At 37.0% G+C, this 20,160-nt stretch overlaps 1 protein-coding gene across 1 annotated transcript in view; it reads right to left on the bottom strand.

Moving 5' to 3' along the window:
• Window positions 1–19,335, bottom strand: part of kif20a (kinesin family member 20A) — a 29,526-nt gene extending 10,191 nt beyond the window's left edge. Inside the window, exons 1-15 of the mRNA XM_007238899.4 lie at window positions 19,155–19,335; window positions 11,498–11,686; window positions 10,817–10,939; window positions 10,465–10,584; window positions 9,871–10,009; window positions 9,498–9,673; window positions 7,026–7,107; window positions 5,591–5,803; window positions 5,265–5,376; window positions 4,692–4,766; window positions 4,400–4,543; window positions 2,848–3,016; window positions 2,604–2,756; window positions 833–972; window positions 65–167 (exon numbers count right to left, since the gene is read on the bottom strand). Coding sequence (XP_007238961.3) covers window positions 65–167; window positions 833–972; window positions 2,604–2,756; window positions 2,848–3,016; window positions 4,400–4,543; window positions 4,692–4,766; window positions 5,265–5,376; window positions 5,591–5,803; window positions 7,026–7,107; window positions 9,498–9,673; window positions 9,871–10,009; window positions 10,465–10,584; window positions 10,817–10,939; window positions 11,498–11,677 — 1,929 coding nt within the window. The 5' untranslated portion in view covers window positions 11,678–11,686; window positions 19,155–19,335. The remainder of the gene's footprint in view (window positions 1–64; window positions 168–832; window positions 973–2,603; window positions 2,757–2,847; window positions 3,017–4,399; window positions 4,544–4,691; window positions 4,767–5,264; window positions 5,377–5,590; window positions 5,804–7,025; window positions 7,108–9,497; window positions 9,674–9,870; window positions 10,010–10,464; window positions 10,585–10,816; window positions 10,940–11,497; window positions 11,687–19,154) is intronic.
• Window positions 19,336–20,160: the final 825 nt, after the last annotated feature.

The following is a 20,160-nucleotide window of genomic DNA, read 5'->3' as shown; positions in this document are numbered from 1 at the left end:
GAAATGTGGAATCTCAATCAGCAGATCAGGTCTGCAGGCAGTAATGAAAGAAAAAAGCAGTCACCTCCAGTTCTTGACTGTAGTACTTCTTTAAGCTGGTTTTCAAGTTGCTGATCTTGTTTTCACATCTTTCCTCGTTTAGATGTCTTTCTCTCTCCAGAGTCTCACTGCAAACACAAAGGAACATATTAGGATAGGTTTGTATCACAATATTTAAGGATATTTATAAATAAACAATAAACATTATTTAAATCACAATATGTAATCATAGTTAAGTTGCAAAGACTTATGAATGGGAGGTAGTGATTGTATTTTATAGGATGGCCAATTAAAAGGCGGGGCTTCAGACATGTTCCTTCTCCCAATTGCATTTCTGAATTTGAGAATATTTAACATTCTTTAAATGTCACAGTGTCACGTGTGTTCCAGAATAATGTCATAGAAGGCATTATCACCCACAGTGGACAGTGCAGTGGATGATGATAATGTGACCAGATGCATCTGGCTAAAATTCTCTGTGCAAATAGACAAGAAACTCAATTCAATTTAAGATTCCCCAAACACATACTGTATATCCTACAGGTCAGTTTCTATGGGACAAAAGTCATGGAACACAGTACTAGTTTCTGTCCTATGGCTTTTGGTAGATCAGTGTAAAATGTAAACTATTTTTTTTTTTTTAGTAAGACTTTTTTTTAATTATGTAATTTAACAGAGAAATAATGAAAATTGTATTAAAATGACAGTCCAGATATTTGTTGTGGCTGCATGATGGTAAACAGTTTTGCCTTGACCTGTCCACCCGCACATTCTAATTATAAATTATTTGTACCTAAAATCATCTTGCATACGGTTGATGATCTCCATCATCTCAGTGCAGACCTCCTCTCTGACCCTGGCCTCCAGATTCTCCTTCTCTTGACGCTGACGGAGGACCTCTCGCTTCAGAATGTTGATGGCCTTCAGCAGCTCCTGTAACAAGATCGTTTTTAATAGATGAGAAGAAGCATCATTCTGGACAACAGATACAGTTTTTACCTTTGAGTACTGTTTAATGTAACTTGTGAAACAATATAACTATCATTTTAAGACCATTTTGTGCCACAGATATAATAGTAATAATATAATCATAACTATGCAATTACATCCTTTTAAAAAGGAGTAAAGTGTTAATTAGTAAAAAAAAAAAATTGGAGATGGAATTTAAATACTTTAACTTATGCTAAACAATTAAAACAGAAGAAAGCTGTTTTTACATAGAAGTTGATATGTACATTCACATTAATCGGCTCTCCTTTCTAAAAAACACAGTGGATAGTATTAAGGTCTGCAAAACATGAATGAGGTTATGTGGAAATATTGTATGATATGTCAAACAACCAGCTGAGAGCACTGACCATTAATTTCACCATAAATTTAACTGGCACCATAATGTTGGCATGAAGTGCCTGGAACCCAATATTTACCCCTGAAGTAGGGCTGCCTAATATTCGTGTCATAGGACATGCAACAGCATGTGCAATGTCAAATCTGTCACTCTCCAATTTTTTTTCTGCTACTACAGTCGGTTATACTCACCTCTGAACAGCAAAAGAGCTAGCTTGGTTAGCAGCTAATGCTGCTCCAGTATTGCTAGCTGGGGTCATCAGCAGGCCGATAATATTCACCTCTGAACGGCGAAAGAGTTAGCTTGGTTAGCAGCTAACGCTGCTCCAGTATTGCTTGCCGGGGTTATCAGCAGGCTACAGGTCGAAAATATTCACCTCTGAATAGCGAAACAGTTAGCATGGTTAGCAGCTAATGCTGCTCCAGTATTGCTAGCCGGGATTAGCAGGCCGATAACATTCACCTCTAAACGGCGAAAGAGCCAGCGCTTAGCACGGTTAGCGGCTAATGCTAATACTGCTTCAGTCACGAGTCTCGGTGCTGGAGAACTAAACTGAAACTCCTGTATATCGCTGCACTTTACTGCTCCTTACAACACGACCGGTAAAGTTTCTATGTAAGGCACATTGGTTTATAAGGCTGATGATTTCTGGGAAAATTAAAGTATTTTAAGTGCACCTTATAAACAGGGTTCATACACTTTTTAACAATCTTCAAGGCAGATTTTCATGACCATACAATTTAAAACATCAGTGAAGCCATGGACAAGAGAACCAAAAAATCAACTTAAACTATAATTATAATAGATTATAGTAGACCTAAAATAGATCAGATAAAATGTTGACACACAATCTTTAATAATAAAATGTGTGTCAGATCCTGAGAGCTCCATTCTGTACCATTAAAAATGTATGGAAAAAATAAAAAATTAAATGAAAAAATGAAGCCGATTTTATTTTTTTTCTATTTCAGGAAATATATGTAAATTATACTTAATATTAAGTAAACAACAACGTGGATGAAAAATAAGCATGAGTTGGCATGTAAGAACAGGAAATATATCATAATCGGTGGATATATTGGGAATAGTAGATATACTAGCAGAAAGAGTGTACAAACCCTTAAACACTGATTAAACAGCTTTACAGCTTTATCTTTTCTCTTTAACCTAGCTTTCACTACATCTCCTCAACTGTCAGGCTTCTTTAAAGACTCACCTCAGGGTCAAACATGGTGAGGTCACATTCATCATCACTCTCCTCTTCTTCATCGTCCTCCTCCAAAGTGATGTCAGCTGTGTGCGCGTTTTGCTCACGAAGGAGTGAGAGGATGTAGGCGACACGGGTTTTAGTGGCTGGACCGTGAACCAGCTGAGAGGAAACGGACATGTACATGTGAGATAAGAGCAAATGCCAGAAGGAGCCAGAACGAGACAACCACACACTCGGTGTACTCGGTTACCTGAGTGGCGATAGCGGAGAACTTGAGGGCCTGCAGGGTCTCGTCGTAGGTGGATGCACAGGGGTTGATATTGACTACCATGCAGGAGCGTCCGTGGCCGCAGAAGAAGCTCTGAAGCACTCTGGTCAGTTTGCTGTCTCTGAACGGCACAACCTGAGGAGCACGTGACCTGCAAGATGAAGATAACACAGCTTAATGACAGTTCAGCAGACACACAGAACAAATGTTCTCAAAATTTTTAGACCACACACCACTCACAATCGAACTTACCAAAAGACACCAAAAAAAAAATCAAGCACAACCCTACACAAGCCCCTGAGCCTGACCAGGCCTGCCCCATACACTTTCACTATGAGCCCAAGCTTGATTTAAACCCCACATTTTTTTTTAGTAGAGCATTAAAACTGGCCTTTTAAAGCTCCCATAGGTAGGATTGAGGTTTTGTGCTCGTGGGCTCCCTCTACAGTTGTAGAGTGTAATACATGTTTCAGGCGGATTAGTTTCTCTCTCATTCTCTGGGTTTCACAGATATATTCGGTCTCTTTCCAGATTCTGTCAGAGTGTCTGTATGTTAGTTCTACAAGACTACTGGTTCATTCTTTACAAACTGTTAGAACTAAAGGTCGGAAAGCAGGTTGCAGTTCTCATGAGCGTTGGTCGCGGCCGCTTTGGAAAACTTACAGATTCTGGTTTGAGCTCAGAGGAGCTCCGGCACAGACACGAGAGCACCGCTATTCCTCCTATTACACCTCAATGCAGCGCTGCAGTGAGTTTTAAGCTGTAAAGATCAAAAATTAAGGAAATCCTACCTAGTGCTGCTTTAACTACAATTCAAAGCTGTAGTTGCCTGTAATTTCTGTACATTATAACTGTCCTTTTTTACTGCCACTATGATTTGAGAATCACTTTTTCAAAAAACGGACATGCTGCTTGAAATCAGCAGCCGGAGTCCAAGAGAACACAATTACCCATGCTTTTGCCTGGGTGTGTAGATGGTGCTCTCTCACTGCATCGCTCCCATGATGATGTCAGTCAACACAAGGTGTCTGTTAGCTGATGTATCGGAACCAATTCGCTGCGTTTTCCTTCGAGCGCGCTGGCTATTCAGTAATACTGCATCAGCAGCAGTTCGAAAAGAGACTGTGGCTGACTTCACATGCATCGGAGGAGGCATGTGCTAGTTTCCTAGTGCTGGGGCATTGCTAGTGATAGGGTGGAATAACCGGCATAGTTAAAATGGGGTGAACAACAGGGTGAAAAGTGGGGTGAAAGAGGGGATTCAACTATTACTCGTGATGCAGAAACCACTAGGAGTTGTGGAGTTCCACAAGGTTTTATGGCAGGGCCTGTAAAACGTCATAGGTCCCAAACATTTTTGTATAAGCAATACATTCATTGATGACATCTGGTGCACCACCTTGGCATCACGATTCACGTGCCACAGTTTGAGAACCACCGACATAGATCCAATATTTAAAAGAGCCAGGAAAGTGGAAAGTCTCATTACGCTCCAGATAACCCATGTTCTGAGTGTAAAAGCTCTGGTACTAACTTGTTGGCCTGGTTGTGTCGGAGAGCACTAATGCAGCGTCCCAGGGTGAGGAGGGAGGTGTTGATGTTGTTAGCCTCCTTCATTCTCTCTCCATTCTGCTGGTTTTTACAGCGTTCTGACCCTGCCAGGTCACACACGGACAGCCTGCATAACACAGACACAGAATAGATTTCAACAAGATAACATCTTTATTTAAGACATTACTGTAACTGCTAACAAGAATATGAACACTTTTGTTGATACCTAAACCATTAAATTATGCAGAATAAAATCATAGATTAAATATACTTACTCGCTGATTCGTGTTCCTTGTCCCATCTCCATCTGTGGATCAATGTGTAGCACTCGAATGGTAAAGATACTGTGACTATAAGCAAGCAGAACAAAGTCATGTTGTTAATTTATGTATTTTAAAAAAGTGTCTTTGAGAAAGAACATAAAACCCCCTATAAAACATTCCTGCAATTGTGCAGAATTAAATTAATTTCTTTAGGAAATACAATGTTTTGTCTCTAAGATATAAAGACTTGCAAGGACAAATTTAACGATTGATTTTTAACAAAAGACAAAATGCCCTTTTACAGATTCTGAACTCATATATTTAAAATCAATGTACAGTTACCTAAACATTTTTTAAACCATTGCTTTAGATGAATGTGCTTATAGATACAGACAATTATATTGTATGAATAAATTTGCACATAGACTGAAGAAAGCTTAGCTGCAGAAACAGGTTCTTGTTTTTGTCCCCTAAATGGAAAACTGTATTTGTGCTCAAAGGTAATAGTAAATTAATTACCATCATGGCTTATTTTGGGGGTAAAAAAAATAAATCTAGTGAGATGCAGCACATGTTAGTCAGTACCTGCGACTAGAGTTGTGGTTAAGGTGAGTGCTGGCAAAGCTTTGGTTGCGTCGCCCAACTTTGAGCACTTTCCAGGCCTCCTCTGCACTTCGAACCTGAACCCAGGTCAGATCTGCTCACACAGGACAGAGGAACAAAAATTTAACTTCTAAACTCTTTAAATCCTTCATTGCCATGAGTCCTATATAGTAAAGAACTGCTTAAAGAATAAACATACTGTACACTGCCTAAAAACTGCTTCAGTTGGCGTTCTTTACTGTTTGTCATTGTGAATATAAACTGAAAAGAAAAGTAAAATGTGGGTGTATGTATGTGCGATTTTGTACCCTTCACATAGGGGTTTCCATATTTGTCATCACTCAGTCGCAGCGTGGCTCTTTTCCGGGTTTGTTGAGTAGGCAGGGCCTCCAGAAGGTCGTACAGAAACTCGTTATAAATCTCATAGAACGAGACCCAGATGGAGTACTGGAGTCCCGGCTCCAGGTCATCTCCACCACTGAGCGACAGAGGGTCTGCTTCCAGACAAACCGTGTCCGAATCTAAAGCAGAAAAGACAATTAAAAAGGGTTTTAGTGGTTTTGACACTGATTCCAATTTTAAAGGGCTAAACATTTTAATCAATGATAGCTGTTAAAATATTATACACTTACACTTCCAGTAGTTTTAGTCAAACATTGTTTTATAGACTGATATAACAGGCACCAATAACTCACAGCCTTAAATGATATGAATATTGTAACACTGGGGGAAAGCTAGTCTCATACTTCTCATCTCTTATTTGTCATCCGTATTTCATAAAAAATGTGAATATTTAATTCTACTCCTAATGGAATTTAAATAAATATATATTTTTGATCCTGCAAAAATCACATCACACAGTCAATTTTGTGAACTTAAAAAGTGTGAAACAAACCCCCTGTTGTACTCAGAACACTAAAAAAAAAAAACATCTAAATGAAAAGTGCTCAAATCAAGAAACATGGAACTGGACTGGACACACTAGTAGTATAACAGTACAAAAAAATTACGGTTCAGTTCACACCTCAGTACGATTGGTGGAAAAAATAAAAAGGCTTGACATTCTGTACAGCCTCACCTTTATTAACTTCATAATAACAATGGAACTTCATTATAACCATGCTTTGATTTACACTATTCTGTATGTTTATACAAGTTTAATGTAGGCTCCAAACTGAAAAAAAAAACAAAAAAACAATGTACTTTGAAAATACTTAGTAATGGTTTGGGACCTGTCTGATTTTACATCTAGTGGCTGCATAAAAGCAGTGGGGATAAGTAGTTGGGTTAAAGTTACTTGTTTATTACTTCTAGTTATTGGTAGGTCTGGATGAGCAGCACCGACACTAGCCCTGCTGTAGTTCACAGAGAACCCACAGTATTCTCACACAGTTGATTTAAAAGCAGCAGGCGGGTCCTCAAGCTCCAGTGCGTTTTCAGTCTACATACTCAGCCCGTGTGCTTAGAGCTAAATGTCTTAGGTAAGGCTAAGTCAGTAGCGTGTTGCTAATAGCAACAGTGCTACAACTACACTTTCTAGGTGCAACGCTCCTGTTAGTTCCGCATTACGTTTATTGTTTCCACCCGTCTCCTATAGACTGCCTTTTCCCCTTGTTTACTTTGCATGTGTTTGTGAGAACCGAACTGTGACCCCTGTATCGTGGCGGTCCATAAGGAATACATGTATCGTTACATCTCTAGGACACACCCTCTCAAAAACATCAAACCTGACAAGACTCTTACCTTCAAGCCGAGTCACTGCAGAAAGACCACCAATTCCACTGTCCCAGCTGCAACTGGTACCCCCACGCAGCCTCGTAGTGTCCTAAAAAACACACCAGCACATTCACAGGGTGGAAAATAATAGCAAACAGACAACACTTGTAACATTTTATTTATAAACAGTCAAATGAAAAAAAATAAAAAATAGAGCCCCATGAAAACTGGTGTCTTTTTCCAACATTTTTAAATCATACAGATAACTAACGTTCATTTGAACAGTACTGAAGGATTGGTCTTTAATAACTAAACAAATAAAGCTGAAGAAATTACTTTTAATCTAAAGTTGTAAAATGTAATAAACGTGGTGGTGTATTTTCCTCAGAATCCATTTTTTCATTACTAGTTAAAATGTCTTGAATTAGAATGGAGGTGCAATTAGAAATCAGTCGTTCCACTGGCCAGAAAATTATTTACAAGAACATTTAAGGTTGTTTTCACTTGTAGTTTGTTTCTTTGGTCCAAATCAGTTAGCAGGTTCATTTATTTGAATCCTTTTGTTCTTGGTCTGGTTAGATTTCACACAAGGAAAATCGCTACTGCAACAAAATGCGCCACAACAAACAATATGAGCCCGTTGGGGCAGGAGCAAGAAAGAACATCGGAAAGGTTCTGTGTTCCAGACTAGCGTGTATATTTGTACAGTGTAAAGCTGCTGCGGGGGGGTGTTTACGTGGGCGAGTAACACAAAAGTAACGCAATAGTTACTTTTACTGGTAATTAGAGCTGGGCTATTTTTTAATCAGATTTTCGATTTAAATCAATTTTTTTTCCCTTACTAAAATCTCCTAAAAGTCACTAGAAGTCACTAAATGACGTCTTCACCTAATTAGCATAATACATGTTTTTGAAGCTGTAAAGGATTACCGGTAACATTGTGAGGTCATGTCTCAAAATAACTTTATTTTTACGTAAATTACATAAATCAGTTTTTTGCCGTGTTGTTAAATGTTATTATAAGAGCAGTTTTTTATTTTATAATTTTTTTTTTAGCTTTCTTAAGTTTTCTTTATTTTCAAACCTATTACAGACAAATTGTTGAATAGCTTTTTACAAAGAGGGAGACACTGTGGACGAGGTGAGTGACAGGCTACGTGGTGAATGAGGTGAGTGACTAAGACTGTGTGAGGTAAATTCAGTGAGGGGCGGGGCTGCACGCGGGAGAGAGAGGTGGGGCTAAGCTCAGGGGAGCGTTGGTGGTGAAAATTAAAACTCAGGGAAAATCGATTTTCATAAAAACACATCGTCCTTAACTGTAAATTCGAATTAATCGATAAAATCGATTAATTGCCCAGCTCTATTGGTAACTAGTTACTTTAATGTAACGTGGCCAACACTGATTATATGTTATATATACAAGATTATATTACATAGCTGGGTCGTATCATGTTCTCACCACTAACAAACGGCTTTGAAGTTTGTTTGAAATCAGTGCAATTACTGTTTTCACAACTTCCAAAACAATCTGCCCAAAGGGTACAAACAAACCAGGGTCTGCTTTAACCAGAACATACAGTGATAGTGTGAACACACCCTAAAACAACTGTCAACATTGCAGCAGCAAATAGAATAGAATCCACAATTAATTATTTAAAGTATCAGATGGTGCTTAAGGAAACTATGAGACCATCCATAACATACAAACACTAAAGGTGAAGCACCACACAGCTGAAAGAATTCTGCATAGAAAACTGGAAAACTCTTCTCCCAGTCAAAGAAATGTCTAATTTAGTAATTTAGTATCTTTTTCCAAAAGGGGACAGAGCTATTAGGTCATTTTTTTCTCAATAAGTTTCTTCAGTTTTATTAGTTTACCGGTAGTTATTCACTCACCAGCCATTTATTAGGTTCACCTGTCCAACTGCTTTTTGACGCAAAAATGTTGAATCGGCAAATCATACGGCAGGAAATCAGTGCATTTAGGCATGGCCAAGCCGATCTGCTGCAGTTTAAACCCAGCATCAGAGCGGGGAAGAAAGGTGATTTAAGTGACCACAGTGTACCATCTTCTGATGCTACTTCCAGCAGGATAATGTGCCATGTCATAAAGTGCCAATCATCTCAGACTGATTTCTTGAACACGACAATGAGTTCACTGTAATGGAATCTTCTTCACAGCCACATGATAAATCTGCAGCAACTGTGTGATGCTATCATGTTAATATGGACCAGAATCTGAAGAAGAATGTTTCCAGTGCCTTGTTGAATCTATGCCACGAAGGATTAAGGCAGTTCTGAAAGCCAAATGGGTCCAACCCGGTACTAGCAAGGTGCACCTAATAAAGTGGCCAGTGAGTGTATAAGCTTAATCTTTTAATATTGTTCAAATGAAGCACAACATTAAATGAAAATTAAATACAGTATAGTTAAAAAAACAAAGGTTTTAAAAGGGGTGCTAATCTTTTCACATGACTGCATCTGTCAAATGTTGTGTACCTCTTTTAGCAAAGCATCCCGTTTGGATTCCTCGGCACAAACCTCACTGACATCCAGCCTCCGGACCTCCTGGCTGAGAACTGGTTTTAGGTCCGTGGCGGTGTAGAGCCGCCCTGAAGTCTTATAGAACACAGAGACCAGCGCTCGAGGCAGCAGGCCTGCTTCTCCAGCCGTCCCTGTAAAGAAAAATAACAGTAAGATTAGAAGGGAATGATGGTACACAAGCAACTTATTCTTATACAATCATTTTCAAAACTCTCTTAATGGTGTACAATTCAATTCACTTTTAAGTCTAAGTCATCATTAACTATTCCAGCAGAACTGTCACAACAGATTACATAAAGAGACCAATATATCGGCATGACTATCTTACCTTGGATGGTGTAGGTTTTGCCAGAGTTAGTTACACCATACGTATAGAGGAGTCGATTCTCCCCACGAAGAACATCCCGCACCATCTCCCTCATAGTTTGGTCATACACATCCTGCTGGGAGGTCTGTGACCCAAAGATCTGAACACAACAAAGAGTACTGATTAAATGCTAATTCAGCTGTACTGTTCCAAAACAATAATAGTATTTAATAAGTCTAGTTTTAGTTTTTTTTATAAAGTGCAATATATCTTAGGATTATTAAAATTCCAGAACTATCAATAGTGATTTTAGTAGTAACATCAAATACAATAATCACAATGCTTCATTGTGATACAGATGACACCATTTCAAATAAATGAATAAATGTTTTATTTACATAGCACTCTCTTACCACCAACACTGCTTTTTATGATTTTAAATGAATTAAATTAAATAAATAAATACAAAATATACAAGCTACATAACAAAAATATGATAGAACTAAAAAAAATACAATGTCTTTTCTTGTTCAGGTCTAGAATAAAGCTTTACACTGACTGGGCAATTTTACACAGATTTGGTAAATGATGTGCTGATGTGGTAATTAATATTACCTGTGTAAAGTTGAACTTGTGCACACTCTGGACGATGCCTCTCTCAGCAGTCTTCATGTTGTGTGAGTCTTTGGGTGCAGTCAAAAGCAGAGTATCTTCATTCTGAACACACACACAGCCCTGCTCACACACACACACACACACAAACAAATCATATTAAACACTTTATGAACACCACACACTTCTGTCCAGACCTACTTTTACAACAAACTCAAAACAAATATGAGGCGGTTAAACAGATTAAACCTTTACCCATGTTTTTTACTGGTATAATCTGAGAATTGCTCTCGAGGTCTTGTTATATTGTGCAGTATTTTTAGTGTACAACTGTGTTACTAATACATAAGTGTACCTGCTCTTCTCCTCTCTCTTTCTCCGTTTCCGTAAGAGGACGGATCCGCAGAAACACCTTCAGCTTCTCTGTGGCTTCATCTCTGCTCACTGTCCGGTCCAGTAAAGTCTTTGTCTGCAAGGCCTGATGTCCAAAAAGAGTGATAAAGGCATGAAATTACTACATAGAGCTTCAGATAACATTTTACACCCCTGATCAATTTAAAGTAATTTGAAATTAACTTTCATGCCTAAAAGTCTGAAACAGAGTCAGAACCAAGGTTTGTGTTTTTGTTACATTATAAAGGCTACATTTTGTCTTGGTTTTGGTTATACAGTCTCTTTTCTCGGCATTAACTGAATTAGAAATAAAAGTGTGTCAGACATCAATGTGTTGCCAATTTGATTAGTTTCCTTCAAGATGTAGTGCCGAATTCTGCTTCCCTGCCGGAATCTGACTCTCTTTGCCTCCAGGCGCATCACACAGCAGAATGATTCCCTTTATTACAGTTAATACATAAAGGTTAATCTACAGTTACAGTAGATACTGTACTGTACCGTACCGTAATCTGTTGAACCCATACTGCTGTGCGACACTTGTATGCAAACTGGAGTTGATGTAATGACATACCTGCATACGTGCACCCACCCACCCAAAGCAGTGTTTTCACCCACTGCTCTACACCACCCTTAAGAAGCTCACCTCTTTCGTGGGTGTCTGAGGATCTGTTGCTGGAGTGATAACTGAAATCTCCTGTATTGGAGCTCTGAAACGCTGGGGGTGGAGAAGCCCACCTATATCTGCTGCGGTGGACTCAAACACGGCGCCACACTCCTCCTCATCCGACAGGATGCCACCCGGCGAGCGCAGTAATGCAGACATTGCAACAGCCTGATAAAGACAATAATAACTTTAAGACCTTTTATTAGAACACTGTTTGTTAAAACAATCATTAGGTCTCAAACTGGTATGTAAAACAAAATATGGTTATATTTGTTTAGTGTTAATATTTAAAGAAAAAAAAAGAAAAGAAAGAAAAAACACAGTAATCTGTCCCCTTTCTACTTAAATGCTTTTGCTTTCAAAATAATATGGACTGCCACTTTAAGTACAGCACTTTTAGAGTGTCAGGGGGTTTACAGTGTTTTAGAACTTTTGTAGTGTTGTTTGAAATCCCAGCAGTACATTTAATTCATTTACATCTATAATACACAATTAAACATTCATAATCCAGGGATATCATCTATACCATAATGCAATGCTTGTGGGACATGTCTCACTACAGAGGAAGTTGTTGCGGTCTGTCAGATGCCAGTTTTATTTCCAGAAGAAATTTCTTTAAAATGATTACTGCCGCTGTGTCCACCAATGTCCAAAAAAAAAAAAAAAAATCTTGCAAAACATGACTAAGAGAGGATCTGGAGCAAGCAATAACAGATCTGAGATCTGTGACAGTCTAAACTCAGTATTTATTAACAAGATTAATTCAGCACTTCTTGTCATAATCTAAAATATGCAAACACAACACATGTCTTGGCTAATCAACTGAACCAGAATTCAGAGATAATTTATGTTTCTTTAAAGGTCATTCAGAGCTTTACAATCTGTTTAGTAGTAGTATTTTTCAAAACCAGTTTAACCCGTTTTAACCAGTGATTTCAGAGAAGTGATAAGAAAAATATTTCAGTTAGAACAGCAGCAAACAGGCGTTTTAAAGTTTGATAAAAGGTTCTTGGACTTCCTAGGATTATAATTTCAGCGATCCAAACGCCAATCAACACAGCTCCGAAATTATTTTGCACATTACGTTTTGTTATATAGCAAAATAAGAATTCCAGGGATCCAATGATCAATAATAGTCAAACACCCTACCATGCTAAACTGTAGTTTGCAAAACAGACAAACCCCACACAATTGGTTTAGAACAATAAGCAAAAGATACAACATATACAATATTTCTGCTGAATATATGAAAATATATATTAGATTATAATAATTAAATAAAACTTTTACATTACATTTTGTGTTGTTAAAATTTATATTTTTTTCAGCATAATTCTTTATTATATTCTGTAATGAACTGTAGAGTTGGGTCGGTGTTCTTTAATTACTGATGATATCCTTTATGTGCTTATTGTGAAAATGCATTACAATATAATATAATGCAATATCAATATATTGTCTAACTACATGGTCTAAAGTTTTAAGAACCACTGGTATTTCCTTCATACAATCAATATTGAGGTATGTAAACAGATATACAGTTAGGGCTGGGAGGTTAATGAAATTAAATTGATTAATCAAAATACTGTTTTAATTCAATTTTTCAAAATAGGATAATCCAGTTTTTACATGTTTAAATACAGTATCATAGTATATAAAACATTTGCTTCTGTAAGAAACTTGTAAAGAGGCTTTTTATGTGGCAGTAATTTTTATATTTTAATACAAGTAAGATTTGCTTGAACCATGTACAATATAAAAGCTGCATGTAAGGTCTGTTTACTAATTGTAAAAAAAAAAAAAGAAAAGAAATAAAATGTAAAAGAAAATAATAGTTTGCACTCTTAATTGTGCTGTTTTTTACAAACAAAAAACTTAAGCTGTTAGGTGACTAGGTAAGAATTAAAAATCGAAATTGATTTACTCAATGATGGCTCATATAAAATGTTTATGAAATATTTATGAAAAATATTAAGATTAATTTCTTCTACAATATCGCCCAGCCCTAAATAATTATAATGTGGCTTTCAGGTGGTCACCTACAAATACAATGTGTACATATAAGCACATCTTGTTACCTAGATGTAGCTAGGTTTGTTCTTTTTGTGAAGATAAGGTCAAATTCTTAACATTTCACACTTAAACGAGGCTGAAGTTGGTTTGATATTCGCAGCTCCAGATTCGTTTGGCTCGATATTCGCAGCCTCGTATTCCCCGGCTGAAGTTGGTTTGATATTCGCAGCTGCCGCTTCACTGAACCACCGTGAACTAAAGGGAGCGTTCACAAACACCCGCTGTTTATATTAAACACCTCACAGATCAACACTGAAGGAGATAGAATGAAGAAAAGCAGTACATCTGTTTATTAACAATGTAAATATACAATATATTATTAAATATAATTTTGTATATTGTAAAATATTTATTTTAATTACTGAATTTATAATTATATATTACAATAAATAATTAAATATATATTTAATAAAATTATATTTTAAAAGCCATTGCGCTCAAAAAATATGAGGCAGATGTTCAAGTGTGATTTTGAAGAACTTTTTCATGTTGGGCCAGAACAAATACACATGATCTGAAGAGTACTAGTCTTCTTCTTTAAGGAAAACCTGGAAGTAGCCTGGCCCAAGCTGATTTTATACTTTAAAATGAACTGGCAAACTTTGAAAGACTTTTTCATCTTGGGCCAGAACACATACACATCAGATGAAGAGAACTTCTCTCCCACTTTGAGGAAAACCTGGAATTAGCCTGGCCCGAGCTGATTTTATACTTTAAAATGAACTGGCAACATAGCATACCAATCCATAATGCACAATGTTTTTTATGTAAAGCTGATGTTCTAGTGTGATTTTGAAGGACTTTTTCATCTTGGGCCAGACCAAATACACATGATCTGAAGAGTACTAGTCTTCTACTTTAATAAAAACCTGGAAATAGCCTGGCCCAAGCAGATTTTATACTTTAAAATGAACTGGCAACCTGTAATACCGATCCATAAAGCACAATTGTTTTATGTAAAGCTGATGTTCTAGTGTGATTTTGAAGGACTTTTTCATCTTGGGCCAGAACAAATACACATGATCTGAAGAGTACTAGTCTTCTTCTTTAAGGAAAACCTGGAATTAGCCTGGCCCAAGCTGATTTTATACTTTAAAATTAACTGGCAACATGGCCTACCGATCCATAATGCACAAAAAAATGTAATATAAAGCTGATGTTCTAGTGTGATTTTGAAGGACTTTTTAATCTTGGGCCAGACCAAATACACATGATCTAAAGAGTACTAGTCTTCTACTTTAAGGAAAACCTGGAAATAGCTTGGCCCAAGCTGATTTTATACTTTAAAATGAACTGGCAACATGGAATACCGATCCATAATGCACAATTTTTTTATGTAAAGCTGATGTTCCAGTGTGATTTTGAAGGACTTTTTCATATTGGGCCAGACCAAATACACATGATGTAAAGAGTACTAGTCTTCTACTTTAGGGAAAGCCTGGAATTAGCCTGGCCCAAGCTGATTTTATACTTTAAAATTAACTGGCAACATGGCATACCGATCCATAAGGCACAAAAAAAGTTTAATTTAAAGCTGATGTTCTAGTGTGATTTTGAAGGACTTTTTAATCTTGGGCCAGACCAAATACACATGATCTGAAGAGTACTAGTCTTCTACTTTAAGAAAAACCTGGAATTAGCCTGGCCCAAGCTGATTTTATACTTTAAAATGAACTGGCAACATGTAATAATGATCCATAATGCACAAAGAAATTGAATATAAAGCTGATGTTCTAGTGTGATTTTGAAGGACTTTTTAATCTTGGGCCAGAACAAATACACATGATCTGAAGAGAACTAGTCTTCTACTTTAAGGAAAACCTGGAATTAGCCTGGCCCGAGCTGATTTTATACTTTAAAATTAACTGGCAACATGGCCTACCGATCCATAATGCACAAAAAAATTGAATATAAAGCTGATGTTCTAGTGTGATTTTGAAGGACTTTTTAATCTTGGGCCAGACCAAATACACATGATGTAAAGAGTACTAGTCTTCTACTTTAGGGAAAGCCTGGAATTAGCCTGGCCCAAGCTGATTTTATACTTTAAAATTAACTGGCAACATGGCCTACCGATCCATAATGCACAAAAAAATTGAATTTAAAGCTGATGTTCTAGTGTGATTTTGAAGGACTTTTTAATCTTGGGCCAGACCAAATACACATGATCTAAAGAGTACTAGTCTTCTACTTTAAGGAAAACCTGGAATTAGCCTGGCCCAAGCTGATTTTATACTTTAAAATTAACTGGCAACATGGAATACCGATCCATAATGCACAATGTTTTATGTAAAGCTGATGTTCCAGTGTGATTTTGAAGGACTTTTTAATCTTGGGCCAGAAAAAATACACATGATCAAAAGAGTACTAGTCTTCTACTTTAAGGAAAGCCTGGAAATAGCCTGGCCCGAGCTGATTTTATACTTTAAAATGAACTGGCAACATGGTATAACGAGCCATTTTGCACAAAAAAGCCACTGTTCCAGTACAAGTTTGAAGAATTTTATCCTTTAAAATGAATTGGCAACATGACATGAAAGCCATTTTGCACAGAAATAATGAATATAAAGCATTGATTTTGAGAATACCAGAACTCTTCATCTGATGTGTATTTGGTCTGAAAAAAAAGTCCAAAATCATACTGGAATATCAGCTTTAAATAATATTTTTTTTGTGCTGCCATGTTGCCAATTAATTGTGCAGTCTAAAATCAGCTCGGGCCAGGCAAATCCCAAAATTTTCTCAAAGTAGAAGACTAGTACTCTTCAGATCATGTGTATTTGGTCTGGCCCAATATGAAAAAGTCCTTCAAAATCACACTGGAACATCAGCTTTACATAAAAAATATTGTGCATTATGGATCGGTATGCTATGTTGCCAGTTCATTTTAAAGTATAAAATCAGCTCGGGCCAGGCTAATTCCAGGTTTTCCTTAAAGGAGAAGACTAGTTCTCTTCAGATCATGTGTATTTGTTCTGGCCCAAGATTAAAAAGTCCTTCAAAATCACACTAGAACATCAGCTTTATATTCAATTTCTTTGTGCATTATGGATCGTTATTCCATGTTGCCAGTTCATTTTAAAGTATAAAATCAGCTTGGGCCAGGCTAATTCCAGGTTTTTCTTAAAGTAGAAGACTAGTACTCTTCAGATCATGTGTATTTGGTCTGGCCCAAGATTAAAAGGTCCTTCAAAATCACACTAGAACATCAGCTTTAAATTAAACTTTTTTGTGCCTTATGGATCGGTATGCCATGTGCCAGTTCATTTTAAAGTATAAAATCAGCTCGGGCCAGGCTAATTCCAGGCTTTCCCTAAAGTAGAAGACTAGTACTCTTTAGATCATGTGTATTTGTTCTGGCCCAAGATGAAAAAGTCCTTCAAAATCACACTAGAACATCAGCTTTACATAAAAAAATTGTGCTTTATGGATCGGTATTCCATGTTGCCAGTTCATTTTAAAGTATAAAATCAGCTTGGGCCAGGCTAATTCCAGGTTTTCCTTAAAGTAGAAGACTAGTACTCTTCAGATCAAGTGTATTTGGTCTGGCCCAAGATGATAAAGCCCTTCAAAATCACACTGGAACATCAGCTTTACATAAAGAAAAATTGTGCATTATGGATCGGTATTCCATATTGCCAGTTAATTTTAAAGTATAAAATCAGCTTGGGCCAGGCTATTTCCAGGTTTTCCTTAAAGTAGAAGACTAGTTCTCTTCAGATCATGTGTATTTGTTCTGGCCCAAGATTAAAAAAATCTTCAAAATTGTACTGGAACAGTGGCTTTTTTGTGCAAAATGGCTCGTTATACCATGTTGCCAATTCATTTTAAAGTATAAAATCAGCTTGGGCCAGGCTAATTCCAGGTTTGTCTTAAAGTAGAAGACTAGTACTCTTTAGATCATGTCTATTTGGTCTGGCCCAAGATTAAAAAGTCCTTCAAAATCACACTAGAACATCAGCTTTACATAAAAAAAATTGTGCATTATGGATCGGTATTCCATGTTGCCAGTTCATTTTAAAGTATAAAATCAGCTTGGGCCAGGCTATTTCCAGGTTTTCCTTAAAGTAGAAGACTAGTACTCTTTAGATCATGTGTATTTGGTCTGGCCCAAGATTAAAAAGTCCTTCAAAATCACACTAGAACATCAGCTTTATATTCAATTTTTTTGTGCATTATGGATCGGTAGGCCATGTTGCCAGTTAATTTTAAAGTATAAAATCAGCTTGGGCCAGGCTAATTCCAGGTTTTCCTTAAAGAAGAAGACTAGTACTCTTCAGATCATGTGTATTTGGTCTGGCCCAAGATTAAAAAGTCCTTCAAAATCACACTAGAACTTCAGCTTTAAATTAAACTTTTTTCTGCCTTATGGATCGGTATGCCATGTTGCCAGTTAATTTTAAAGTATAAAATCACCTTGGGCCAGGCTAATTCCAGGCTTTCCCTAAAGTAGAAGACTAGTACTCTTTAGATCATGTGTATTTGGTCTGGCCCAATATGAAAAAGTCCTTCAAAATCACACTGGAACATCAGCTTTACATAAAAAAATTGTGCATTATGGATCGGTATTCCATGTTGCCAGTTAATTTTAAAGTATAAAATCAGCTTGGGCCAGGCTAATTCCAGGTTTTCCTTAAAGAAGAAGAGTAGTACTCTTCAGATCATGTGTATTTGGTCTGGCCCAACATGAAAAAGTTCTTCAAAATCACACTTGAACATCTGCCTCATTTTTTTGAGCGCAATGGCTTTTAAAATATAATTTTATTAAATATATATTTAATTATTTATTGTAATATATAATTATAAATTCAGTAATTAAAACAAATATTTTACAATATACAAAATTACATTTAATAATATATTGTATATTTACATTGTTAATAAACAGATGTACTGCTTTTCTTCATTCTATCTCCTTCAGTGTTGATCTGTGAGGTGTTTAATATAAACAGCGGGTGTTTGTGAACGCTCCCTTTAGTTCACGGTGGTTCAGTGTAGCGGCAGCTGCGAATATCAAACCAACTTCAGCCGGGGAATACGAGGCTGCGAATATCGAGCCAAACGAATCTGGAGCTGCGAATATCAAACCAACTTCAGCCTCGTCACACTTAAGACATGCAAATTAGAAGCGTCATTGTTTTCTGTACTTGTTAGACGTTGGTAACATTTTTAATAAGTACAGTGACTAACACTGAAACCTGTTAGCGAGCTTTAAATAATACATATAGCCTCATGTGTTTGTGCAGAGAGGAAAAGTGACTAAAAACAGAAATTACTCTCCTACTGTGGGTTAAACCGTCCAACCGATCAGTAGTCACTTTCGTTAGTTAGTAACCTAGTTAGCTAGCGTTAGTTACTTTAACTAGTTAAGATAGATTGGTTAGCTATTATTATTGTTTCTAAATCAGCCAAGCAATAGTTGTGTCTGTTTATTTGTCAGGTTTAACTACTTTACTTCGCTGAGTTTACATAAACACTGCTATCTAGCTAATGCTAAAGCTAGCCCAGACTGCTGTTCCTCGTGTATTTAACGTTATACATCAAGATTTGGGCTTATTCTTACCTTTGCTGTTCTTAATCTGTAGTTCTTCGGCCAAAATACCCGCGGACCTGACTGCTAAACCTCTTCCTTATACCTATCTTTATCTCTGCTGTGTTAAACTACTGAAAGCTAACCTCACTACTGTAGTTACTGAACCTCTCGCTGCCTCCCGACCGACTCTCACCAACGTATTCAAACATCGCGCTGAGCCCCCTCCGCCTATCCCTGTGCGCCGACCTCAGCCAATCAGAAGCGCAGGGGCGGCCGCCGCAGATGCTGATTGGTGAGCAGCACAGTGACGGTTTGAATTTAACCAACGAAATCCAGTAACAGTACTGCAGATGTAAAATGTTCCATTCCACCTTAAATGGAATAAACTACATGTGACAGCAGCACCATTTAAGGTGGATTGGGAAATTAGGTTCCTTTTCTGGATATTTCTGGTGGACAAATAAAACGCAGCAGCTCCAAACCGGCGTAAACAACAACAACAAAGCGCACTAGAACCTTAAAGGTGAAAACAGAATGAAATGAAACCCATGAAAGTAAAATCATAAAGTCTGTGGTCAGTGTTTTTTTCTGTAACTAACAATATATAACATTAGAATATACCAAAATAAACATAATTCCAGTGATCAATAAGTGGGTTTATCTGTAAAACAATACAGAAGATTAGAATAAATCATCAAATCTGTTTTATTTCTATAGCTCTTTTCCAAAAATGTGGTACCAGGACAGAAGAAATAAAACTTAAAATATAAACCCTTCCATATAAACCCTTCCAGTGAGTAGCAGCAACAAGGAAAAACTCCAACATAAGTGCTGTAAGAAAAAGGAAGTACCCAGGGTCACAAAGGTACTTTACAAAGCAAGGTACAGGTACATGGCTGGCCTTACTGCAGTTCTTTCCTGTTCCCAATAAAAAAAAAGTGTTTTTACAATTTAAAAGAAATGTAACAATGACAATAATACAGCACCTTAAAATGTAACTGATTGGGATCATCATATTTTTGTTGGCAGAAGGAAT

The sequence above is a fragment of the Astyanax mexicanus genome, chromosome 17 (genome assembly GCF_023375975.1).
Source record: "Astyanax mexicanus isolate ESR-SI-001 chromosome 17, AstMex3_surface, whole genome shotgun sequence".
NCBI lineage: Eukaryota > Metazoa > Chordata > Actinopteri > Characiformes > Acestrorhamphidae > Astyanax > Astyanax mexicanus.
Note: the sequence above shows the minus strand (reverse complement) of the source record. Positions and strands in the feature narration are given on the sequence as shown.